At 37.9% G+C, this 27,895-nt stretch overlaps 2 protein-coding genes across 3 annotated transcripts; both read right to left on the reverse strand.

Annotated features, from left to right (window-relative positions):
- Positions 1-1,994: 1,994 nt before the first annotated feature.
- LOC127881607 (metabotropic glutamate receptor 3-like) lies at positions 1,995-19,160 on the reverse strand. 2 transcript variants are annotated; one of them, XM_052429622.1, is made up of 7 exons: positions 18,899-19,160; positions 11,131-11,385; positions 8,839-8,949; positions 7,584-7,732; positions 6,035-6,781; positions 4,432-5,826; positions 1,995-4,133 (listed from the first exon to the last, which is right to left on the reverse strand). In XM_052429622.1, the coding sequence occupies exons 2-7, from the start codon at positions 11,351-11,353 to the stop codon at positions 2,967-2,969; spliced, it is 3,792 nt and encodes a 1,263-aa protein (XP_052285582.1). In that variant the 5' UTR covers positions 11,354-11,385; positions 18,899-19,160; the 3' UTR covers positions 1,995-2,966. The 2 variants fall into 2 exon arrangements, with proteins under 2 accessions (XP_052285582.1, XP_052285583.1); XM_052429623.1 differs by lacking the exon at positions 18,899-19,160 and adding an exon at positions 15,890-16,005.
- A 2,840-nt stretch (positions 19,161-22,000) lies between these two features.
- On the reverse strand, positions 22,001-27,809 carry LOC127881658 (cyclin-dependent kinase 9-like). The gene is made up of 4 exons (XM_052429745.1): positions 27,571-27,809; positions 25,471-25,552; positions 24,955-25,045; positions 22,001-23,194 (listed from the first exon to the last, which is right to left on the reverse strand). The coding sequence occupies exons 1-4, from the start codon at positions 27,717-27,719 to the stop codon at positions 22,362-22,364; spliced, it is 1,155 nt and encodes a 384-aa protein (XP_052285705.1). The 5' UTR covers positions 27,720-27,809; the 3' UTR covers positions 22,001-22,361.
- Positions 27,810-27,895: the final 86 nt, after the last annotated feature.

Genomic DNA, 27,895 nt, shown 5'->3' on the forward strand with positions numbered 1-27,895 from the left:
TCAACGCACGGTTATCGCCCGGCGATCGCACGTCATCGGATTCATTGAACGTGTATCGACAAAAGTAAAGGTATTTTCCAGGGCAAATACATCGGCCGGCGACCGTCTGATTTCCGGAGGGCCTCCGCACGATGACCGACGGCCGCCAGACGGCGCTCGTTGTGATACACGTCCTATGAATCCGATGTAGAGCGCACGCCGCGTGATAACCGTGCGTTGATCGTCCGATTTTTTTTATCTCAACTCGATTTCTTCCCGGGCCCGATGTCGGGTAAAAAAAATGTGCGATTAAAAATTATTCCGGACGCCGCCCGATGCTACAAGATGACCCGGTATCCGTGCGAGCATCGGCCGGGCGTCAGTCAGATGAGCGGGAAAATAAGTCGTCCGCTGATTGGACGGCGATCGGTGTTTATTTTTGCTTTCCGGTGGTTTATAGAGAATTCTACCACGGCACGTGACTTGTTTTCTATATACACAGAAGGAAAACTATTGTTGGTTATTACCCCGATATACCAACGGTTGTTTAAAGTGACGTCACTTTGATTGTCCGCGCACTGTTTATGAATGAAGACGACGTCATTTTATTTTAATTGTTGTGGTGACGTCACGTTTTCGCGGAAAAGTGGTGGACGTTCGGTTAATATTATTCTCATTTATAACCTTTAAATCGCGAATAACTTATTTAAAAAATCGTGTTAGAATCGAAATAATCGACGAGTAACCGTTGGTTATTGCGGTAATAACCAACGGCATGTCGTTCCGATGCTTGTTATCAAACCACTCGGGCTACGCCCTCGTGGTTTAATTCCTACGCATCGGAACTCCATACCGTTGGTTATTACCGCAATAACCAACGGTTACCCGTCGATTATTTCTTAATTCTACCACGGCACGAGACTTAATTTCTATATACAAAGAAGGAAATCTACCGTTGGTTATTACCCCGATATACCAACGGTTGTTAGTATGACGTCACTTTTGATTGTCCGCGCACTGTTTATGAATGAAGACGACGTCATTTGATTTTCATTGTTGTGGTGACGTCACGATTTCGCGGAAAAGTGGAGGACGTTCGGTTAATATAATTCTCATTTATAACCTTTAAATCGCGGGTAACTTATTAATGAAATCGTGTTCGAATCAAAATAATCGACGGGTAACCGTTGGTTATTGTGGTAATAACCAACGGTATGTCGTTCCGATGCTTGTTATCAAACCACTCGGGCTACGCCCTCGTGGTTTAATTCCTACGCATCGAAACTCCATACCGTTGGTTATTACCGCAATAACCAACGGTTACCCGTCGATTATTTCTTAAATATCAGTGAAATAAAACTGGTATTTCACTGTTTTAAACAGTAATAAATAAAAATGAAAAATATCGATATTTTTCACTGTTTTACTGTGAAATGACGTCATTTTTTTCGACGAAATGACGTCATAAATCCAGCGAAATTATCCAGTTAAACTCTTTTACAATGTAAATTAACGATGAAAAAAGCATAAAATAAAAAAAAAATGTTGGATTCGATGGAATATCGATTTTTATTCACTCGTGATCATAAAAAAATACATATTATATATGATCACTCGTGAAATAAAATCGATGTTCCATCGAATCCAACAAATACCTCTATCCATTTGTGACTGAGGTATTAAACTTTGTCACTCATCGGGTGACGGACGGCTACGACGTGTCCAGTCTTTCAGATGCCTGGGGATCGGGCTCATTGGCCGGCGACCGGATTATTTGTGGCCAACGATTGCCGGAGAATGCCTTCAAACTAAATATGTGGCTTCAACAAATGAAGCTGTTTGTTACTGGTACGGAAAACTGTTTTATAAGGATATGCGATGCCACATCTAAAGCGACGAATATTAATACATATGATACTAATTAATTAATAATGAATGTGTCAAAACCGATTCAAACAAATATGGCGATATGCACGTATTTCGAAAGACGTTCAAGAAAACAAACACACGTAATGTATATAACAAATCTGAATTATTAATATTATAAATGTAACAAAACACATTGCAATATTACAATAATTGTCAATAATATTTTGGCATATTCGGTGCAACAACTATTATTTTAAGTCGCTTAAGCAAAATATTATAAGACTAATTTTTCTGATACAAACATTTAGCAGACTTGCGTAGTTTTAATGACCGTACACGTGTATACATGCCAATGTACAAAATTACATTTATCAGATTTTTTGTAACATATTGAGACTGAATAATATTCATTAAGCAAGACAAATACAAAAAATAACAAGAGTTGTCCCGAGACAGTTTTGATTGTGCACATCTTCGGATAGTCATCAGACAGATGATATATATAATAATTACATAGTTGTATGCATACTTATAAACATGCGCATTTATAAATAACAAAACAAGAAACGTGGTCATTCCACGAAATTAAGTTTTCATCGTGTTTATACAAATAACAGCGCAAAACGTCAAACAAAAATCAAGTTATTAGGGAAAAAGTTTGTCTATTTTAAGTTACAGTGACCTTGACCCGAATGATGATCATTTTTATTCACAATTACTCATAAAAATAAAATAAAAAACATACATTACATCATTGCAACAGAAACGTTAATAGATTTCATCAATCTGCTAGCACATAACCATTCGCTATGTGCCTGCGCGTTCGGGGAGTCTGATCAGGATCTACGCTGTCCTCTATGGTCACGAAAGTTGTCGTGGGCTTATTAGCGGACAGAGAAGTTCCTGACTATAGTGCGAAGATGAGCAGGCGCCATGTGGCATAAGGTCCATTTTCGCATGGCACGGCTCAAATAGAAATTTCGAGCACACTGGCTCGATGGCGGTTTGAATATCATTAATTTCTTCAAAGTATACTTTGGTATCTTGACTATGCTAACTCATAATATGAATAAATTGCCCTTATTAAATATTAATAAACACAATATGGAGTAATATGCTCAGTAGCTGAGACTGGTGTCGAAAGTAGCCAGGCTCCGGGGCATGGTAAGACTCTTGTCCGTGATAGCGGAGTGCAGCGTACTGGGCAGCGAGTATGGCCGCTCGAACTGGAAGTCCGTGTCTAGCTTGTAGCCATTGCTATTCCGGTCTCCGGGTGATTTCGCCACGTCGTACTTGAGGCGTGAGATAAGCGTCACCGTCGGCAGAAAGATGATCAGCAGGATCGACATGGCGTTCGCGAGGAGGCCGATGGCGCAGATCGCTTCCAAGAAGTCTCTCGTTAGAACGAAGAATGTGACGATTATGGCTATCCAGAGTGCGAGACAAAACCACGCACACACCACGAGCACCTTTGAGCTCACTTCTTTCGTGTTCCTCAAAGAACTTTTAATACTGAAGGAATAAAGGCAGCACAGTACGATGAGAAATATCACATAGGAATGGTATGAGATGAAATCACGCCTCGTAAAGTCACATGCGTAATAAGTATTTTTGCGCACTTGCCCGTCGACTAACTCAGTAACATTTACTGTGATTAGAACTGGCGACCTTAGAACCCACCACTGCACACCAATGGCGATCTGCACAGCGGCGATGAAGAACGCCAGCAAGAGCTGGTTGACCTTCGAGACATCGCCACCAAGTCCGACGAACTTATAGTCCCTTAAACTCATCATCTTCGTCAAGAGGATGCCGAAGCAAAGGGCGTACGAAAGCCCGTGTGCAAAGTATCTCAGCCCACATACCGCCTCGCTAGGGCTAAACACGAACGGGAGCACGGACAAGAGGAGCAACATAGTCGCGAACAAGAGCGGAATGCCAAGAACTAAATGGCGCCTAAGCAGCCCTCCACCGAAAAGTTTGCAGATCAAATATAACAGCAGAATCAAGGCCAGGAAGGCGCCGGATCCTGCTATGACAATCGTAATGATCTGCCAAAGGCCTCTTTGAAATTCGCCTGTGGTGTTCACAAAGCCCATATCTTTGTCCAGATTCGCGCTCAACGTTTGATTCTTGCCGTCCGATGACATGTTCATATTTGTGCAGGAACACACACGACCTGGACACACGGACGGACGGAGTTCTTTCAAAGGTTCACCGATACTGTTATATGACTTCAGCTCATGGAAAAACACTTCCAACTGCTGATCTACCCAATGTCCAACCTGATATTAAATATTGGAACATATTATTTATTTATTTACTTAACAGTTGAACATGAAAATGTTGATCACGTGTTCATTATTTTATATATTTAGGATAATGCGACAATAGTTTACATATGTATATCGGTCAAGTACTTTGAAAATTGTGCCAAAATATTTAAAAAGTAATAATACAGCAGTAATATGTGCGTACGTGTAAATACAGAATATAATATATTAGATAAAAATTCAATTATTTAAAATAGTATAGTACTTATTTTAACCCATGTAAATATATTGTTGTAAGGCAAACTATTACCTTTATCATTCCAGACTCCTGTACGCTTGAAATCAAGTAATTACCAGACATCTCTGAGGGTTCGTGCATGTCCACAAAATCTCCCTCATAGTTCAACTTTACACTCTGCAGTTCATCCATGGTGCGTTGTGGACCGTCTGGGAGAAATATCGAACACAGAGAAGAGTTACTGCCACACACGGTGATTACCGCCCTTTGAAGAGCCGCTAACGAGACGTCTAGCGTTCTTATTACGTCAGACGCTTGCATACGTGTGACGTCATTGACGCTTGGCGATGGTATCCTGTTAACAGATCTTTCCTGCGCATACTTGGATATCCACATGTTTTTTGTAGTAGTTTTAACGGACTGCCCCGCAATAAGCCTGTTTAAATGATTGTTGAACATTGCGTTCTGTTTTGCGTATCTCTGAAACAATATTGTGCCGTACGGTAACGGAATCGGCGTGAAATCGACCCAGTTTTCTCTACTCTCAATAATTATCCATGTTTTTACAACTAATCGTGAAGTCAGGCTTCGGAAGAAATAGTCAATATCCCCAGACGTTCCAAAGATCAACACCGTGCTCGCGCTGGATGTTGTGATGGTATCAACAACCGGTGAAATCTCGTGCGATGCACGCGGCAAATGTCTGTGAAACGCAATGCATACATTATTTGATTTAGTGCTGTCGGACAAGAAATCTATAGAAAAGCCGGTCATATTCTGGGACGTCAGAAGCCCTATGTGGGTCCAGTTCATCGCCTTTAAGAATTCCGCGACAGCGTCATAACTGTACATAGAGGGATCATATACTAGCCCGCCCTTCACGTAGATTCTGCCTAACGGGTCCATTTGCAATGCTAACTTCCCTATTGCCCCAGCTCCATTAGGCAATTGATGTGCGTCAAAGTCAAACGATAGATACACTGGGACTTTTAAGGGCGTCGGGGACCAATGCTGCGAATGATTAAATGCATATTTACAAGACTCAAAATTAGCCAATATCTGGGCCCCTCTATAAAAGTCAGAACAAGTGTCAAACAGAATCGCTCCAATGGATATGTTCCTAAAATTTGACGGATGCCTACTTTTGTAGCTCTGCACACCGAACAAGAACGCCTCGGAAATGACGTCATAGTTGTCGCGGGGTCTTAGCCCGCTACACGTGTTACCAGCACCAATTTTGTTCCACACAGCTGATAGAGGAACCATTGCCGCAATGACGAGGTCCCCGGGGATGTAGACGTACTCCCCGTCGAACATCAAATTGTCCGCACTTTTGAAGCAGAGGGACGCGTGACATCCCGGGCACCACGTGGTACATGCGCTTTGCGGGAAAGGCTCCGAGCTAGCTATCCAGTACGATACGTCTGGGGTTACTTCCTTATCACGTGTCGTTGAAAACACGCCCTTCTGTAAATACACAATAAAGTCTTATCTGTAATAATACAGACTGTGCATATTGTATTAAGAGATTTTTGCATTTCACAATTGGTTGATGATTGAAGCCATAAACCAAAATGCAACTACCGACCGAGTAACAATTGAATGCATATTCAATTTGCGGTATAGCTTTCATATATTTTCATACTAATACACACAATATATTATTAATCGGTACCTGATTTATTCGACCGTTGCTTATATAGGAGATATTGATGCTAAACGGGGACCTTCGAAGAAGGGTGTTGTTCGCTACAGCAAAGACAGGCGACGTATCAAGCATATCGGCGTTAATGCAATCTCGCGAGAACGACGGGCATTTTTGAGACTCCAGTCTTTCGGCAATATTAGCCATGAACTCATAAACGTCCCCGAATACATGCATACGCTCCGTGCCGACTGCGCGTGTCAAGTGCTTTTTGATGACATCTGGATCCAAACAAACTGCCGTCTGCTCTGTCGCATTGTAGGTACAGTTAAATATTTTGATGAAATACTGCACATCGGTGTCGTTTTCTATCAGCAATTCGTTATTGGTTAAATTGAGCATGTAATCCATAAACTTGGTGTTGTTAATTGCACCTTCGGGAAAGTTGTCGGTTAGTACAAGTGCTTTGTCTACGGAGTCCATTATCTGAGTATCCTCGATCGCTCTATCATGTGACAGAATTACCAGGTTTTGTAGACGTCCGCCAAAAGAGTGAAGTTCTAACATATTTTGTAAGAAAACAACTGCGCCAGATGTGTGAACGTCATGCAAATTGTTATTTATCACGTCATTAACGGTATAGGACGCTCCGATACAGATGCCGCTGTCGTCTGCCAGTTTGAGAAATGTCTTCAGCTCGGCTTGAGAAATCAAAGTGTCGTCGGTCACAGTGGATACGTAAGTCCAGTTAAGTCGCCGCAGAATTTCTGTAAGCACCTGAAAAAAGAAGTTTATATTAAAGGGATCTTTTCACGCTTTGGTAAATTGACAAAATTGAAAAAAGTTGTTTCAGATTCGCAAATTTTCGTTTTAGTTATGATATTTGCGAGGACACAGTAATACTGAACATTTACCATGGTCTAATATAGTCATTATATGCATCTTTTGACGATTTTAAAACCTAAAAATTATAAAGCGTTGCAACGCGAAACGATTGAATAATTTGGAGAGTTCTGTTCTTGTCGTTAAATTTTGTGAAACTACGAAGATTGCTTATATAAGGTATAAAATACGTCGCATATGTGTACTCGGCGGAATAGCTCAGTAGGCTCAAGCGTTTTTACTTTAGGACTCTGGCAGGACTCCAGGGGTCACTGGTTCGAAACCTGCTCCGGGCAATGTTCTTTTCCTTTTTTTAATTTTATTCTTGATTTTTTACTGGAGCTTCTCCGATCCAATGTTTACATTTATCAATATAAAGCATTTAATGAATAAGTTAAAAAATGCCAAAATCTGTGAAAAGGCCCCTTTAAATAATGACGAACAATTTATTATTAGAATTATTATTATTATTATTATTATTATTATATGTTTTCACTATAACTCTTCTTCTTCTTCCTCTTCTTATATTTCTTCTTCTTATTATTATTATTCAACGCATATTTATCCGATATTTGATGACAAAATATACTTAAACTCTTTGCAATTTAAAAAAAGTATGTGCATACATAACACATCAAATGTAATATCTGTTTTCTGAATTATTTGAAGAGTACGCAGTGCAACCTTCGTATGTTACCTGCACGCTTTCGAGCGACGGAATCTCGGCCAAGATGAGCCCATTATCCGATACCGGTGTTTGGTCCCCGTCGTGTATACGCACGTGAAGCGTCCCAAGCAAACTGGGTACCAGAGCCGCGACATTCGCCCTCGAGCAGGACACTACGCCTGAATGAAAGAATCTCCAAGAATTGAAATGGATACGTCTTGTGGGGCTCGATTTGTCATTGTCTGCTCAGGTATTACGTTAAAGCACTCCGGGTACTACTAATATTAAGTATACTATTAAGTACCCGGGTGCGGAAAATATACTAAAAAGTACCGCGGAGTATGGCGTTTGGTATTTCCGTACCCGGGTCACAATGTATTATACCGGTAGGTAAAGAGCATCCGGGGTACTTTTAAGCAGTACATGCGCCGACAACGACCAATTGAACTATAGTGGAATGTTGGCGTTAAGGGAGAGAATCCCGACGCGACGTTTATATAAATAATTTACGTGTAAAAGCAAAATAGTCGTTCGACATGCGATGCGTTGTATCAATAAGTAATTGTCTGAGGGCTAAATGGGGTTTTTCAAACGTGCATGCATTATCCGAACCTGTTAACCCGTATCTGGTGCAAGCAATAATTAATTAATAATTGTTCTTCAAATAAATAATAAAATAATAACTCCAGATTGATAACAAAAAACCCAACAGGTTTCCAATGAATATAATATTGTTAACCGTAAACTTTTGTTCCAGTAGACTAAACATAAAATTACAACACATGTACAGGACACGCACCACAAATATCACTGTATGCTGCAGGAAATACATTAAAATACAGTAACATAAAGATATCATATGAACCTCACTCTGGGAAAACGGGGCTTAATGCACGTGCGTAGTGTTGTAAAGTGCGTGGGAAAACGGGGCTTAATGCACGTGCGTAGTGTTGTAAAGTGCGTGGGAAAACGGGGCTTAATGCACGTGCGTAGTGTTGTAAAGTGCGTGGGAAAACGGGGCTTAATGCACGTGCGTAGTGTTGTAAAGCGCGTAAAGTTTGGTCTTTGATTAGCATATGCAGTCCGCAAAGGCATATCTGTAACGACACTTTCCGCTTTTATGGTGTTTTTCGTGTTGTTCTTAGTTTAAATCTAGTTAAGGCGGAAAGTGCTCTCGATACTTTATGCGTGCATGAAAGTTTTATAACATTATTTCGCGTTCGCGTGAACACGGGATAGCGAAAACAAACACGTTGTGTGTTCATGAGTATGCCACTATGCATACCCGAGACAGGCGCGGGGATGCCGGAGCTGTTACAGGCGGTCCGGTGGAGACGGTGTCTCAGAATGTCGGCCACTCTCCTCTCTGAACCGCAGCTGTCGTAGATCTCGATACCTTCAAACAAAACGCAGTAGCCTTATGTATACCGTGTTAAATCACAGGAACTCGTCATTAGCTGCTATCCCCACCCCCCGAAACGCATCCAGCTGCTGTCTCCCTCTCCCTTACAATTGTCAATTGTCCATTTGATATACAAAATAATAAAACAACAAAGTTACTAGTAGTCGTTTTTTTTACTTTTTACTTAACAATGTATATTTATAAGTAACCAATTTTTTTCGACTAACTTGTTTTTGTTTCGTTATTGTGTATAACAAAAAGAAAATTTTGAAGGGTTTGTTTAGGGGGTAGGATCTGGGGGAGGGGGCTACAGCGGAGGGCGGTGTAGCGGCTAATGTCGAGAGCTTGTGGGTTGAATAAGATAAAAAAAACAAGCCCAACAATAGTATATGCAGAAATCTCGGAACCTTTCCAAGTATAGGTCATATATCATGCTTAATTGGTACTCTGAGATCAGTTGTACGTAATAGAGATACTAGTATACGTTGCGTTCGTTTCGACTACGTTTTCATTACATTTATGCATGTATATAAAATATTTAAACATGTTATAGGTTTATAATAGTTGGCTTATTTGTTCCATATTTTATTCATAACAAGAAACCGTCGGAGAAGGGTGATGCTCCCCAAAGTTTTTGTTGTCACAATATTGCACTATATATTCAGATAAAAGGAAACGTCTTGAGGGGCATAACTTTGAACAAAATAATACGATGGATGGTTTAGCAACTTAAAAATTTCAAAGGGCCATAACTCTCTAAATAAATCATCTAACCAGAACCCACAAATAACATGCGCATCTACTCAAAGTAGTTAAGCTTCCCATAAAGTTTCATTGAATTCCGGTCAGTAGTTGGGGAGAAATAGCCCGGACAAGAATTGCACTATATGTACAGTTTATAGAAAATTTCAAAGGGCCATAACTCTGTGAAAAATCATCTGACTAGAACCCGCTGATAATATGCACATGTCCTCTTGGTAGTGAAGCTTCCCATAAAGTTTCATTGAATTCCGGTCATTAGTTGCTGAGAAATAGCCTGGACAAGAATTGCACTATATGTACAGTTAATGGAAAATTTCAAAGGGCCATAACTCTGTGAAAAAACATCCGACCAGAACCGGCTGTTAATATGCACATCTCCTCTTGGTAGTGAAGCTTCCCATAAAGTTTAATTGAATTCCGGTCATTAATTGCTGAGAAATAGACCGGACAAAAATTGTGCACGGACGGACACACGGACGGACAGACGAAGCGGCGACTATATGCTCCCCCAAAAAATTTTGAGGGAGCATAAAAAAGGTAATTCGGAAAAGTACGTGTAAGCTATTTATTTTAAATATGTTCGGACGACATCAAAGATACATGTTTTGAGGGCACAAATGCTCGCAGTCACTTTAAAACTTTTTAAAACAAATTAACTTATTTATGCCTAGCGTCTAGAAAAAAAAGGCCTTGGCAAACAGCGTAGACCCAGATGAAACGCCGCATGATGCGGCGTCTCATCAGGGTCTGCGCTGTTTACTTAAAGGAATTTCTGTAGGAAATATTCTAAATATAGAAATAAATATACTAGACATCTCTAATTTTGGAAATAAATTGATCCAGTTTAGAAGGATGGGAAGAGTCAACTAGGCATAAATGGGTTAACTTTGTCCCTGATGTGGAACGGTTATAAGTATAATTATGTATTTACTGACTGCAGATAACAGTCAGCCACAACAACCGGTTAACTGTTGGTAATATGCGTTGTGTATCAGCCAACCTCAATTACCCGTCCCACTTATGAGAACTGGCAAAAGTTCATAAGTACGTCTGTTGCTGTACGTCTATTACATCCACTTGAGCATTTGTTTGTTCGATACGCAATCTAAAAATATCGTATGCTTCAGTTGTTGTAACATTTAAAACTTGCTTTCATATGTTGTTCACTGTACCAGATATATCTGATTTTAGTTTTCGCTTGATGTCAAATAGACTTACAAATACAAAAAAAAAGTTAAAACATCCAATCTGTTGATTTCTGCGTTTTAACTTTAAGCTTGCATGCATGATACAGTCGAAACCCGATGGCTCGAACTCGCCGGGACCGACAACAAAAGTTCGAGACATCCGGAATTCGAGACATCCGATGTCTGCTGTAAATGAATAACCATAAAAGGCAACATCGTCGTTTACCCGTGATATTGCCCTGCATACTCCTCCAATACATGTAGTGTGCTCGTCCGAAGTTGACCCAGTTGACCCCCACGCAGCCGCCGTCACCCTGGCGACCCTCATGTAGGTCAATGAAAACCAAAACAACGCTGCTGCCTGGTGACGAAAGAAACGGGTCAATGGCGAACAGGGGACTAATCTGCATGAAGGTTCCCAGTAGAATGATGAATGTAAGCGTTTCCATTGCGGTGCTATGTTTTCATGTTCCGGAAGTCACTAAAAACATAAAATCTTCAATCATTGTACATCACCTGTAGCATACCGCATAAATATGTGCCTCGCTCTGAGAAAACGTGGCTTCATGCATGTGCGCTAAGTGTCGTCCCAAATTATCACGGGCGACACTTCCGGCCCCAACTGGATTTTCCCAGAGCAAGGCTCATATGAACAGTAAATAACCGCTTAACCATCACATACATGATCGTTATCGTAATAGTCGATTCGTATCGTCGATATTGTTTTCATCCACATCATCATTCAAATCATCATCCTCATTATCATCATCACCACCACCACCATCATCATCATCACCCCTACCATCATCATTATCAACATCATCATCACCATCATCATCATCTCCACTACCATTAACATCATCATCGTCATCATCATCATCATCACCACCACCACCATCATCATCATCATCATCATCATCCCCCTACCATCATCATTATCAACATCATCATCACCACCACCATCATCATCATCTCCACTACCATTAACATCATCATCGTCATCATCATCATCATCATCAACAACAATTACACCATAAGCATAATCTTTACTTCCGCTATGATAAGTATTGTTAAGATTAATAATTGCTTTTATGTAGTGAAAACTTTATGGCATATGAGCCATAAAAATGCTGAAAATGCATCTGTTGGAAATATACTTGTTATTATAACATTGATATATCGGTGCAGCATCGCGGTAATTAAGTTGTTGTTCGCAGGGAAAAGAAACAGCAAAGAATAACAAGACACTCGTGCATCTTGAGCTCTTGAAGTGAAAAGTTCCGCATATGTGGCAATACATAGTTAAAGGTTTAACGAAGTCAGCTGTTATACCTTTCGCGAATTGGCAGCATGAATGCATTAATAATCATAAATGATAAACGCACCTGGGCCGGGATACATACATTTACCGCGAAGGCCAGACTTTAAATGGAATACATTTACAAACAATCGTTGACGCTCAAATGTGTAAAAGATATCTCAAAGCCATGTTTGTCTCGTTTGAATTGATGCGGGAAATTGGGGGTGGAGGTAGGTAAGAATTGCGCACTAACGGAAAAAAAGAATAAACGAAATAAAAGAATAGATAGATAGACGAATGGAAGGAAACCCCGAGGGAGGGATAAGAGATTTAGGAAGGGTCGGAAGAATCTTTTACACTAGGTGCGGGGAGGTGCAATAAAGTCAGGGAGGAACAAAAGGGAAAATATCACCCGCCGAATAAGCGAGGAATGGTGATAGGAACGAAAAAGGTAGAGGAATGAAAAAGGTAGAGGAGAGAAAAAGATAGAGGAATGAAAAAGATAGAGGAATAAAAAAGGTAGAGGGGAGAAAAAGGTAGAGGAATGAAAAAGGTAAAATGGGGCATGATACGAAAGATTCGACGGAGGTATTTACGACGGAGGCGAGATTGAAAGGAATAATGACTAGGGGTAGACGAACGAATGGAGGAATGTATTAAATTGAGGGGAAAAAAATAAATAAATGACGTCATCATATGAGTAGATAGGATGTTACCGAAAATGAAGTTCATTTAAAAATATGGACATTGCTTTTCAATTTGTAGAATACCTAAAACAACATTTTAGTGTTGTTACATTTTAGTGAATACTTAAGCGTGACAAGTACATTAGGCAAAACCTTTTATGAAATTCCGAGTCGATGACATAACGACCAACTCAAAGGATGATAACTGATGAATGATCTTACCTCCTGCGGTGAGACACTAGCATGACTAAAACTATAACATATATCCATGAAAACTTACATTTAAAAACACATTTCACAATCAGTCACCATTAACGTGTTATTTATACGTCGTTCTAGGTTCGGAGAGCATCTATTGATTTATTAAAATCTATGTCTTTATTTTGTTTTTTCGTGCAATTTCCGTGTATAGCGTTGATATGTGCTGTATATGATTAATGATTACGGGTCACACAGTTAAATAACACTATTAATGTATTATTTTTATATTAGAAGCTCTTAATATGCGGGTTAATTTGAGATGGAAGGTAGATTACAGGGATTAAGTGACTGCACACACGGTAAATAATATTCGAACCGTGGCAAACACATTTTCTTACAATTGTCATTCCCCTTGGTATGAAACATCATACGGGTCAGAAGTTGACATAATATATTTAATAGAATAAAGCATGCTAATGTATTTTTTCGTACATAAACATGTTAAAATCTTATTTGTAGAAGCAATACACAGAAATTCATTTTTCCTTGATTTCATTAACTTAACAGTGAAACACACTGCTTTTTTTTCTTTATATTATTATTAACTTCAATCGTGTAGTGTTGCCCCTATATTGAAAAATTCGGATATCAAAGATATGGGAACGTAAAACAAACCAGATACGCTTAATTAATTATGACAATTAAGTCTCATACTCAACCTCAGGTAAAATACAACAGCAAATATGTTCGATGTTATCATGCATACTCATCGTATATATCAGCTACACCACCGTCCTGAGGGCCATGCTATGCTACATTTTCCACCAATTTACCAACAAATTACCATCCTCTGATAAAATTACAGCCAAGCAACGCATTTAAATACGACCGCAGTGACACATGTATGTCTGAACATTACCCATGTATGCCTAGTGGACTCTCCCATCCTTCTAAATTGGATCAAAATTATTTCCAAAATTAGGGATGTCTAGTATATTTATTTCTATATATAGAATATTTCTTACAGAAATTCCTTTAAGCAAACAGCGCAGACCTTGATGAGACGCTACATCATGCGGCGTCTCATCTGGGTCTACGCTGTTTGCCAAGGCCTTTTTTTCTAGACACTAGGCATAAATGGGTTAAATACGACCGCAGTGACACATGTATGTCTGAACATTATTAAAGCATCTTGTCCATATATATTTATATTTTTATCGGAAAACAAAACTACACGTATGTCTTTATGGTTTGTATGGGAAAACACTGTTACTATAGCAACTTTATTGTAATGCACATACCACAATTTAAACAGGTTCTTAAGACTTAGATTTATTCGCTAGAACAAAAAATACAAATACATGTACCATGCGATTAATTATGTAAGACTAAAATTTGCCGATTTGATTTGCGTTTTTGTTGACATTTTATTAATTATGTACTTATGTATGTACATATAAACTGACTATACTGTTTTACATCCTACATTTACTATAACTTTATTGTTAATGTGTCATACAGGTGAATACCAACTGACTACACCTTTATATGAACGTTTTCGCGTTTTGATATATTGACAAAATTGTAAACAAAATTGTTTCAGATTCGCAACTCTTCGTTGTAATACTGAACATTTACCATGCTCAAAAAAGCGTTACAAACGCGAAACGATTGAATAATTTAGAGATTTCTGATTTTATCGTTATATTTTGTGAATGAGCATGGGTGGCCGATAGGTTTAGGTGCTAGACTTTCACTCCAAGTGTCAGTTCAGGATTACTTTTTTTGCTCTTTTAATTCATTCTTGTCTTTCACTGGAGATAATTACTTCAAATGTTTATATTTATCAATTTAAAGCGTTTAAGGACAAACTTCAATACACGCCAAAATCTGTGAAAAGGTCCCTTTAAAATTGAGGAAAGGAATGTATATGTCTCCTGGTATGATGTAACTGCCGACACTAAACGCAAGAAAATAACCGATGGCAAAGAAAGCAAAATAATAAATAACTAGGGTACTAATATATGATGGCCCCAGAACAACTCATTTATCACCAATGCGTTCACTTCACTTGATGCGCAACTTGTAATAAACCATATGAAAAACTGTTCTACTGTAAAACAATTACGCGTTGTTGTTTTTTGCGCAATATCACTAACCTGTATAAAAATGTATGTATGATATGAGTTAATTTTCGATGATAATAAGCAATTGGCTACAGTAAATATGAGTATTGATATATTGTTGCTACTTCGGCTGTTGATGTGTGATGATGATGATTTTTGATGCCGATGATGGTCTTGAGGATGATCTTGATGACGAAGATGGTGTAACTACTATTCTCGTACTGCTGGGCTATTATACAATATTATACATGTTGACGTCAGTCGCACCACTGAACACACTATAATTATCATACTTAACAGCAATTACACAAAAATGATCTCATATCTAACAGCATTTACATTTTATACTTCGATATCACCGCCGATCTCAATTGAACAAAATCTATTCTTATAATGAAAATAAAATAATATTTTCCTCAACATGCACCAAAAGAACGTTCAGACGCAAAATAAAAATTACTGTTTCCTTATTCAATTCAAAAAGTCATCAAACGCGATAACTGTAATACAAGACATCCCCATTCAGGCAAATATGCAAATAGAAAAATAACGCATTAATATTACTTAATCTTATTCGCATACAGAAAATTATATATCATCTAGTAAACCCGTAAATAAATGATTTACTGAACCGTTGAAACACGTAATTAGCAAATAAATAAAGCCACATACTGTTCTATAGAATATATTCTTCTTTAGAGTCGATGTAATATATAGATCCAGTTCTCACCCGGAGTTCCATTCAGACATGTTTATTGTGAGAGTATTGTGCGCGAATGGCATTTGCAATATTAATCACACGAGAAAAGGGAGAAATGGTTGTACGTAAAGCACATATTCCGACCAACGTTCATGGTCGGAACACAAGGCCGTGGATGATCGGCAATATTCGGCGGATTCCGTTAACAGAGTTTGATTTCGAGGAATTTTAATGGATAATTAAAGCGACCTTCCGTAATTCGTTCCGAACTCGAGCCTAAAAACGTTTTTTTCAACAAAAGCATTTTACCACGTAAAGAAAACGTTGAAAGCTATGAAAAAAGGTTATATTGAAACTATACATATGGCATAAGATGACCCGCCCCCCCCCCCCCTCAATGCCCCGTGCATCTTGCATCCCTATTGTTGCACCTTGAAATACCATTATATGATATTCCAATTATTTAAAACAACATACAACACGTTTCTTTTAATGGGTACGCCGCCGTTCTGTGTGTTTAGTAACAAAAAAAAATCAGAAGTGTATATTTAATAAGCAAAGCATAAAGACCGTCGGAAGTCAGTGAAGACGTTTTGCTTAAAAAAATAATTATTACTTGTCTGGGGCGAGTGATTGTTCACAAGGGCTATTGATTCAGACAGTGCACATGTCTTAAATAATACAATATTGATTAATAATATCACATGCACGATGTGTTGGCCAATATTATGTTTTGTGCTAAATGTGCGAAGAGTTGGACATTCAAAATAGATTAAAGATGAAATGAGATTAAAGATGAAATGCAGCCAGGGGCGGCTAAAAATAGCTTTCAATATAGTTCCCTGGATAAACTGATTCGCGGATATTAAATGGAACTCTAGATGGTGTGACGTACTGGCATTTACTTTCGACTGAAGATCACAGGGTTCAGAAGAAAAGTTTTGATATTCGAAATTACAATTTTCTTCTCGAACGAAGATCGAATTCTGCATGGTATTTAATCCATAATTTTTTTGGAAATGTGCGTTCAGGAGACGCGAGCATTATTGCAATTGCAATTGCGCTTATCAATTTAATGGTTGACAAGACAATGTCGCCGTATAACTACAACGTGTTCTTTGATTCGGCTATTTATTAAAACGAACGCAAAAATGTTACGCTATAAAACATGGTGTACTGCATATTAAACCTAATTCATTGTCTACTATCCTATATTTATTTTACATTATATGATAGAATGCAAAAACTGTAATGAAAATTACACCAGTTCTGCATGTTCCAATGATAGCAATCAAAGTTCTCAGGCGTACCATCAATGTATTATTCAGCAGCTTTGTATAAGTGTAATTACATATGACAAGACCTGCGTTTGTGAAACATAATGTACTGCACTTTGAAGCCGCACAGAAGCTATTTAAGAGAAAATTGTTGTTAAAGCCAGCTTCGCCAAAATTCAATGGACCGGAATAAAACTCACACAACACCTGTAAGTCATGTAGGTAGACTCACTTACCAAAACTCAGCAACATATATAAAAGCATAGCGTAAAAAAAACTTCGGAAAACGGTTATTATAGAGAATATTTCTAAGTCCAACGCCCAAAACCTCGCAAAAAATCAATGGAACGCAAGGCAACTCACACTTTCATCTGTTGGTCATGTAGGTAAACTCACAACCAAGCATTAGCTCAATATCTGAAAGCTTTGCGTCAAAACGTTACGGAAAACTGAAAATTTCAAAGTCCAAGGCCCATTTATTAGCCAAAAATCGATGGATCGGAAAGAAACTCACACTTCATCTGTAGGTTATGTAAGTTAACTCACAGACCAAAAATCACCTACATATCTGAAAGCGTTTCGAAAAAAAAAAAAACTCCGGAAAAGGAAAATTTTCGCAGTCCAAGGCCCATAACTATGCCAAAAAACAATCGACCGGAACGGAACTCACTGTAGGTCATGTAGATTGATTGACCTACCAAAAATCAGCTAAATAACTGAAAGCGTTGCGTAAAAAAAACTTCCGGAAAACGGTTATCATAGAGAAATTTCTAAATCCAAGGATCATTACTTCGTCAAAAAGTACTGAACCGGAACGAAACTCACAGTTCATCTGTAGATCATGTAGGTAGACTCACATACCAAAAATCAGCTCAATATCTGAAAGCGTTGCGGAAAAAACCCTCCGGAAAAAGGTTATTATAGAGAAATTTTCTTAGTCCAAGGCCCAAAACTTCGCAAAAAATCACTGAACCGAAACGAAACTCACACTTCATCTGTAGGTCATTTAAGTAGACTCACATACCATAAATTAGCTCAATATCTGAAAGCGTTGCGTAAAAAAAACTCCGGAAACCGGAATGCCGGAGGGACGGATGGACCGAGGGACGGATAGTGCATATGCTACAGGCCACCCTTCCGGGGGCATACACATAAATATAAGTGTATCAGTATATCAACGTCTTTGCTTATGATAAGTATTTAATAACCTAATTTGAGCTGAGCGCGAGTTAATTTTGAATGAAATAACATCGGGTGATTAATCTAGAATTTTAGCGACAAAGAGATCCCGGTTTCGATCCCCTTTCAGAGAACGTTATCAATAACAGATACCAATAATTTTATTTTACCCATCGACTCAAGAGTCTCTCAATAAGCATCGTGCATTCGATGCATCCGAGTTAAAATAGAAATGTTTTATCTACTCATTACAATATAAAATTTGCGTTTGTTGAACAATAGCTTTCACGTGTAGTATCGTTTACTCGTAAATCGTGCCCGGTGTCATGATGATAAAAATATTGTTTAGGTCCACAAGGATCTTTCATTTCTATGATTCTAAAATTATGTTATACATAAGATGTATTACATAATGAACGAGCCGGTAAGAATGACATTGAAATACTTCAGGCGTGTCGTAAACAAATTTTAAGTTTGTAGGCACACACACCACGAATAAAATATCCAATAATTGTATATCCCTACCTACTGGCTTCGGTTAATCCCCAGTGAAATTGCGATCCTCGCGTATAGTGAATGAAATAAATCCGGCGAACAAATAATTGTCAATTAAAACGCACAAGATATACGAATAGTTACCGGCAATAAACTATTCTCCTTATAACACGGATAAGCTCAAGTTTACGCAGAAAAAAACACACACACATAAACATCCGATGAGCTTTCTGACTGTCTCCACTGTTTTTATACTTCAGTACGAAAATGAAATTGCACATTCACACCTTGAACACACCCAAGTTTCTATCGATGCGGTCTCCCATTGAAGACTCTCCGGGTCGACACGGGTCAATAGTAAAATGTTCCGCATAGTGAATAACGGCTTTCACAGACGAAAGCTCTATGATGGATATGTATAGGCAAACATCTCTAGTATATGAAACATATCTAAATATTTTACCTAAATCATTAAGAGCATATGTTAGTAGATTACGTTTATCTGTACACCCTTTGAGAATTCAAACGGGTAGATACGCTAGAAATGTAGAGGAAAGATCTGTAAGACACTGCATGTTCTGTGTTTTAAATGACATTGAGGATGAATATCATTTTGTTTGTGTATGCCCTATGTATAATGATTTTAGAAAAAATACATAAAACAACTATTATATCAAACCATCTGTTTATAAATATTTGACTTTGTTAAAAACGGAGGATAAAAAATGGAACTTATTAATCTGTCACTGTTTGTCAAAAACGCGCTATCTATACGATCAAGACTGATAAATGATATGTCATAATATATTTATCTCCTGTATACTTATAATGTATGTAATATATTACCAACTGCATTTGTAACAATCTTATTTTAAAAACCACGAGTTTTGCTCTCTGTGGTTTTTGTGTGTATCTAACATATTTTTTCTGCTTATTTATTTTTTTGTATAAAATCACGTGACAATATATATATGTGCGATTGTATATATATAGCCGATGTACTTTGTATAAGTCTTGAATAAAAAATCTGTCTGTCTGTCACAAAACGAAATCTATTTTTGTTACGCACGGATAACAATTTGAGTACCCAGGATTTTTTTGTCAAACACGTAATATGTAAATACACGCGTTCTTTAGCAATGTCACAATGTACAGTAAACGTTGATGCAAAAAACTCATTATCACTGTAACGATGGTTATGTATGACGACATGTGCGTTTACGTATCACTATGGCAACCTGTAATTCCACGATTGCTATAGCGATAGACGCATTTTACTTCTACACATAACACTGAAAATATAGATCTCTGCTTTCCATGTTCCATCTAGCAATGGAGATACCCGCGTTTTCTTCTTAAGGATGACAAACGCGATGTCCGCCTTTCCCTTATTACGTTGGTAATATAGTTTTACGTGCCCCCATATTCATATCACGATGGTACGGCGCATATCTCTTGTATCCCTTATCTAAATGACAGTGATAATACAGATTCCCTGATCCATACGACGATGACATAGCTTTTCCCTTTTCCATGTAAAGATGACAACGGAGCTGACAGCGTTCCCTTTAATACCCTTATAACGATAATTGGCATGGTCGCGTTCCCCTTAGCTGGAGGTTATGGCGATGACAGTGTTGCCCCTGTTCATATCACGAAGACAATGAATATATTTGCGAATTCATTATCTATGTAACGAGAACAGCAGTGATGACAGCGCTACCCGTGCGATGACAACGGGGATTAGCACCCTGGAGCGCCTAAGGCCGTAACACTGGGCCTACGGGGATTACCGCGTTAACCTTAAAAATCAGTTTATTAACGCGTTAACCTTAATCATATACAGATGACAGCGGGGATTACCGCGTTATCCTTAATCATATACAGTTGACAATAGAGATGACCGCCTTTATAGTATTCATAAGACGATGGTAATTGCGATGACCGCCTCTGTCTTATCTATAGAATCATGAAGCCGGCAACGACTGTGTTACCGCCATCCAAAATGACGGCGGTCAAACAAGCTTTCCCTTATCCACATCATGATATCAGCAGCGTTGACTGCGTTTATGTTATGCGTAAGTCTACGATAATGGTGATATCCAAAGATCCATCATCAATTGTCGTGGTAATAATGATTGTGTTCGTATTTCTCTTATCCGTAAAGTGCTGGTATTTCAAGTTCAAGCGAAAAATGTGGGATGTGTGTACGCGGACACTAATCGCCAGACTAGGATACTGTTAGCTACATTCCCTGTTGCCGTTGAGTGAACGAAAGCCTTAGGTGAAACTTCGCTAAATTTGCCTATTTTTGCACAATCTGCCAAGTATTTATGCAATTAAAATTAGATTTTAATTTTATTGAAACAGGTTCGAGACAGCATGTTCCATTGCAATGGGATTTTTTTTTCAAAAATAAGTGTGTGATGTTACTCCTGCTAGATCATGTTTCAGTTTTCGGGGGAGGGGGGGGGAGCCACTCTTGAGTAGCACACCTCAAAAGTCCGCTAAATACAATTTATTTGTTCAGCTCTATTACAAACTACTGATTGTCGAACGATGAAATTTCTTCATAACATTTCATACAAAATGTAAACTAATAACAAATGCTTGGCTTTTTGCTTACTAGTAATTTCTTTAGTGATTTTAACTTAAAACATAAACATCATACCTTAAAATTAATTAATTCACGAATATAGTCGTTTTTTTGTGTTAACTTTAAAATCGATTTTATGAAGTTCCAGTACATCACTTTATAAATATCACACTTCAGGTATAAAATACCACTTTGACAAGTATTTCTGTGACTATAAACAACCGTGATGCAAATAAACCATTTAGTCCCATGTTGCTTTTGCAGTTTGTGATCAAAGGATCAAATAAAATGGGCAAAAGGTCATTTAAAGTTTCACCACTGAACATTCTTTTATCTGTCCACAAACATGTGACAATCCATGAAAATCGTATACATTTCAGAGATTACCGATCTCTACATGTAACCCACAATGTACTGTATTTGCAATCTTTAATGGTTAATATCAACTTTACGCTTACTCTTATTGTAATTTCACCAATCAGCAACACGGATTATGGAGGTGTGATGAACACAGTTCTCATTTTAACTCCAAAAAATTCTGATTACATTTTTATTTAGTTATCGAACAATAATTCCAGTTTACTGGAATAGATGCATTAAGTAAATAACTGCTTATATGCTAGTATTACTCATAACAATTGTCAATACAGAATTATGTAACCTCCTCCTTGCAACAGAACAAAATATTCTTACCTTGAGCATCATTACACAGTTGTAAACAATTTACCAACAACCATCACAACATGTCCTTTAAGTTGCAACAAATGTGTACAGAATTTATCTGCATTGCTGTTACAGTCATACGGATTACTCATGTATTCTTACCTAGAGAACCAGACACAATTGTAAACAATTCATAAACAACCGACACAAAAAACTGCAAGTACTAGGAGTGAGTCAAAAGACTCTTTCAAAATGCTGGTCCATGTTCTGGGCAGGCCGAGCCTGCGCACCACCGACCTGGGGCCGGGCCTGGGGTCGGCGCGGTGGCGCCAGATACTCAAACATGGAGGTTGAGTGCTGCGCCAACATTCGGCTCAAGTCCTGTGGTGGCGGGTCCTCCCAGAAAAACGCGTGATCCAAAGCTGAGTCCGAGTCAATACGCTTAGATGGATCAAGGCATAGCAGCTTGTCCAGTAGATCCAAGGCATACTGATCTTTCACGTAGGGTTTTAACCGCTCTTTAACCTTGCGCTTATGGCCATCGGGTATTTCCAGTTTATTGTACATTTCTAATTTTTCACAACCCGGCCACACGTCGGGCTTGATGGAACCGCACAGCTGGCTTATCAGCTGCAGCTGATGCTGCTCCGTCTTGCCCTGCATTATGGGTGACCGCGTCCACATCTCAGCCATGATGCATCCGGCTCCCCAGATGTCAATCGGTGGACCGTAGTTCCTTTCACCGAGAAGAAGTTCAGGAGGTCGATACCACAACGTTACTACCCTGTTTGTGTACTTCGAGATGTGGCTTAATGCTCGAGCAAGTCCGAAGTCCGCCATTTTTAACACCCCGCCCTTGGTTATGAGTATATTCGCGGCCTTCATGTCCCTGTGCAGGATCTTGTTGTGATGGATGTAGTAGAGTCCGTTGAGAAGCTGCTGCATGACACGTTTGATCTCGCCCAGGGAAAACATGACATTGGCATTGCTGAGAAGGCCAGCCAGATCGTGCTCACAGAATTCAAAGATCAGGTAGAAAGTGCTCTTGAATCTGTTGTACGGGGTAGCTAAACAAACAATAATAGTCTAAAGGTGGTTTGATTGTATTTATTTATCATTCATTTAAATATAAAAGTTTTGTAAGAAGCATTATTGTTGTTATACGAAATATGTAATTTTGGTTTAATCTGGGACTCACTTAAGAACGAACATACATACCAATCACAATAATTATGTTTCTCAGGGACTGTATATGCTGGGGGCATGAAAACTAAAATGCATAACCCTTTGCATGCTGGGAAATTTGTCGTCTGCTAAAATGTTGTCTGCTGAATTTCTAAAATTAGCATTTTCTTTGATTTTTTTCCAAAGATGATTTAAGAATAGCAAACAGTTTGGATCCTGATGAGATACCACGTTCTATGGTGTCTCATCTGGATCAAAACTGTTTGCAAAGGCCTTCAAAGTTCAGTTCCAGCAATGAAAGGGTTAAATTCAGCTAATCCCCAATGCAACAGCAACAGATACTTTGAAAATTGGCAAATTTAGTTCTTCTTAAATTAAAATTCACAACATGATATATAGTTCCAACAAATGTCATGCTTTTGTTCAAGATCAGTTGCATGATGACATACATGAACAGAACAAAACATGACATACAATTTGAGTTATATAATTTCATGACGAGTTATGAAGTTACAATCCAGAATACTGCATTATGATCGAAACAGACATTTCACCTTCATCATGGTATATTTACAACAAATTTCAAAAGGTCAATGCACGTATTAAGAGGATGTATCTGTCTTGTGACTTGCTATTAAACAAGCCATTGGATTAATTATAACATACACTTCAAACAACTGACTAGCATAATAAACTGTATATATGGGCCCTGCTCTGTGAAAAAGGGGGTTTAATGCATGTGCGTAAAGTGTCGTCCCAGATAAGTCTGAGCAGTCCGCACCGGCTGATCAGGGACGACACTTTCAGCTTTATGATATTGTTTTGTTTTAAGAAAGTCTCTTCTTAGCAAAAATCAAATTTAGGCGGAAAGTGTCGTCCCAGATTAGCCTGTGCAGACTGCACAGACTAAACTGGGACAACAATTTACAGACCCCTTTTTCTCAGAGCACGGCCCATATCAAAGATATTATAATTACAACTACAATCAAACATAACCAGACTTACACACTTTATACTGTCAAACTCAAAGACAGGTTCATTCCAATAGTTTTACCTTTTGTCCTGCAGATCTTAATGAGATTCACGACGTTCTCATGTTTTACCTTTTGTCCTGCAGATCTCAATGAGATTCACGACGTTCTCATGTTTTACCTTTTGTCCTGCAGATCTCAATGAGATTCACGACGTTCTCATGTTTTACCTTTTGTCCTGCAGATCTCAATGAGATTCACGATGTTCTCATGTTTTACCTTTTGTCCTGCAGATCTCAATGAGATTCACGACGTTCTCATGTTTTACCTTTTGTCCTGCAGATCTCAATGAGATTCACGAAGTTCTCATGTTTTTCCTTTTGTCCTGCAGATCTCAATGAGATACACGACGTTCTCATGTTTTACCTTTTGTCCTGCAGATCTCAATGAGATTCACGAAGTTCTCATGTTTTACCTTTTGTCCTGCAGATCTCAATGAGATTCATGACGTTCTCATGTTTTACCTTTTGTCCTGCAGATCTCAATGAGATTCACGAAGTTCTCATGTTTTACCTTTTGTCCTTCAGATCTCAATGAGATTCACGACGTTCTCATGTTTTACCTTTTGTCCTGCAGATCTCAATGAGATTCACAAAGTTCTCATGTTTTACCTTTTGTCCTGCAGATCTCAATGAGATTCACGACGTTCTCATGTTTTAATTGTTGCAAAATCTTGATTTCCCTCAGAGCAGTTATTGGAAACTGAAAAGAAAAAACTTGTTAATTTGCAACATTAAAAAAATAAATATGCCTTGAACATAAAGGTTTAAAAATATATATACCTCCACCCGAACTTGCAGCCAAACCATGAATGTATGAAAATGAAAAAAAAAAGATTGTTTCAATATGTCCCTGTGACCTTGACATTTGATTTTATTAATCTCAAAAGCAAGAGGCCTAAGGGGTTTTCCTTCCCAAAACTGGCCACAAACTTCTTGCAACATTTACCTGTGATTGGTTGACCTCAAAATCAAAGAGAATTATTCTTTTATTTTCAAATACCGAGCGTATCCATTTGTTTTACTCTGGGTTAAATTGTTCTATTGATTTCACGCAGAAACAAATGGTCTGTTTTAAATTTAATTTAATTCACAATGCTGAACATAATATATAGTATTCTGTCTTACCCCTTCCTTTTCATTTTCCATCAGAACTTTCTTCATCGCCACAACTGCTCTACTCTTTCTATCCCTAGCTTTAAATACTTCCCTTAAATAAGCAAAAAAGCATTTTGTTATAAATAAATGAAACCCATGTTTCCTTGAGTTCATTGAGGATTCATTTGCGTAATCAAATTAATGATATAACACACATATTTCAAATCTTTCTTTGGCTTCCGTATGTTATTACCCGTGTTCCTTTTTTACATTGCTGGATAGCGGGATTCAACAAAATGCTGCAATTTATAAATTTAGAAATAGGCTTATTTTTTGGAAACCTTTTATGATGATTTTTTTATGGGGAAGCTTTTTTATGGTCAAATTTGACTTAAGGTAGGGAGACGGGTGTTACAACCCACATGTTGAATTGTGATGGTTCTCATTAATTTCAAATCCATCAAAATTAATATCCACTAATATGCTGCAAAGTTATAGCTGAGACAGGAATATTAGACTGTTTAAGGAAAAAATTGACCTTTATTTGTGGCCTTGACATTTGAAGAAGGGAGAAGGGTGTTTCAAATGACACTTGATCTTATGGCTGTTGAGCTCGTGGAAACTGTTCATTTCATGCATAATATGGTCACAACATTTATTTTACTTGCTAAACGTTAAAAAAAATATTGTTGTATTCATTACACACAGCTATAAATGTTTTGTTGAATTATTAAATGAGCATATTTAAATTTGAAATCCAAACAACGTTACTGAATTTTATTGTTAACGCTAGCTTTAAATAAACAGCGCTTCATGTATAGTGTGTTTCTTTGTCAATAAAAAGCGTACAAAAATTATGATGTCATCATGACATGTACAACATCTAGTGTTGGTGTATTTTATGTTATCAGGACCAGCACATCAGGCATTTACGCATGTTAAGTGGGAAAACCCCTGTCCTGATTGGACATTATTTTGTCAAATCTTTACGAAGTCACATATGCTTAAAGGGACTGTCAATAACGAATGACGAAAAAAGAAAAATTCTAAAATACCGTATTTTCTTTTATTTTTATTTAAATTTCACGACTGGTATATTACATTACTTGAAAAATGTTCATGATTTCAGTATATTCGTTAATAAAATTTTGCGATATGAAATCGAAAGTACATCGCAAAATAGGTGACATAACGATATAAACACTATAAAAAACACAAGTAGATTGATCATTTTATATATAAAATATATACAATTCACTATACATGCACAATTTGCATTCCTGGGTTTTCCACGTGACAATGATGATTGATCTACTAGCGTTATTTATAGTTAACTATAGTAGTTACCTGGTTGACATACCCAGTAAAATTTATTACCAAATATACTGAAACTATGAAAACCTAACAACTTTTTTCAAGTAATGTAATATACCAGTCTTGATATTTTAATCAATATAAACTAATAATTGTAAAAAATACGATATTTTACAACTTTTATTTTCTTCGTCGTCGTGGTTGACAGTCCCTTTAAATTTATTCGATACTAAATAAAAAATAGGCCAATGTTTGTGTTTATGATATTCTTCAGCACTTTTATCCTCAATATTAACCAGAATTTGCTTTTTAAAATGGAATTTACGGGATAATCGGTTAAAGAATAGCGGCGGGAAAAATCGGGTAGAGAATAGCGACGGGAAAAAAGTAAGTATGCAGTAATTGAGTCTGGTTGACACAGATGTACTGAGTTATTGATCAAGTAGGGATCATGTGTAACAAAGCCAGAAAGGGTAAAAACACTTTTTATTGATGTTATGAATGACTTTATAGCTCGTTTTTTTTCGTGAATAGTCGTTACGCAACAAATAAAAATAAATGTTTATCAAACATTTACATATAGAGACCTGCCCTTCCAAACCACCCCTAACGGACCCATGGCTTCTGAAAAAGTCCTGTGGACAGCACTGGTTAGCACTGTTTTTACTGTTTTTTGTTACCTCCCGGACACCTCAAAGTTTATGTGACAATAGACATTACGAAAATATTTTTGCAACAAAAACGATCAATTCAAGCGGAGGTATATTATAAACATGTAACTACTAGTTTTATAAACAGAAAGTGTTGGCAGATTACCCAAAAGTTCCTTGGCCAATTTTGGCAAGTTTTTCGTATTTTTGAGAGTCCGGACAAAAAGGAAAGTCTAAATCCTCGTGTTTGTAAGGATGTCTCATTGGTCCACCTCCTGCATCGCCATGAGACGTTGATTGTTCGGAGTCATGCATATTTTATTTCGTTTTTAGCGAACACACATGAATGTTCTTTATCTTTTCGTTTCTGAAATAACCGGATCCACATACTACGTCACCAATTCTTGTGTAGAGGTTACATATCACACTTGTTGTAATTCTTATTGTGTCTAATGAAGCTGTATTATCAAATAAAGATTTTCTTTTGTAAG

The sequence above is a fragment of the Dreissena polymorpha genome, chromosome 5 (genome assembly GCF_020536995.1).
Source record: "Dreissena polymorpha isolate Duluth1 chromosome 5, UMN_Dpol_1.0, whole genome shotgun sequence".
NCBI classification, from domain to species: Eukaryota; Metazoa; Mollusca; class Bivalvia; order Myida; family Dreissenidae; genus Dreissena; species Dreissena polymorpha.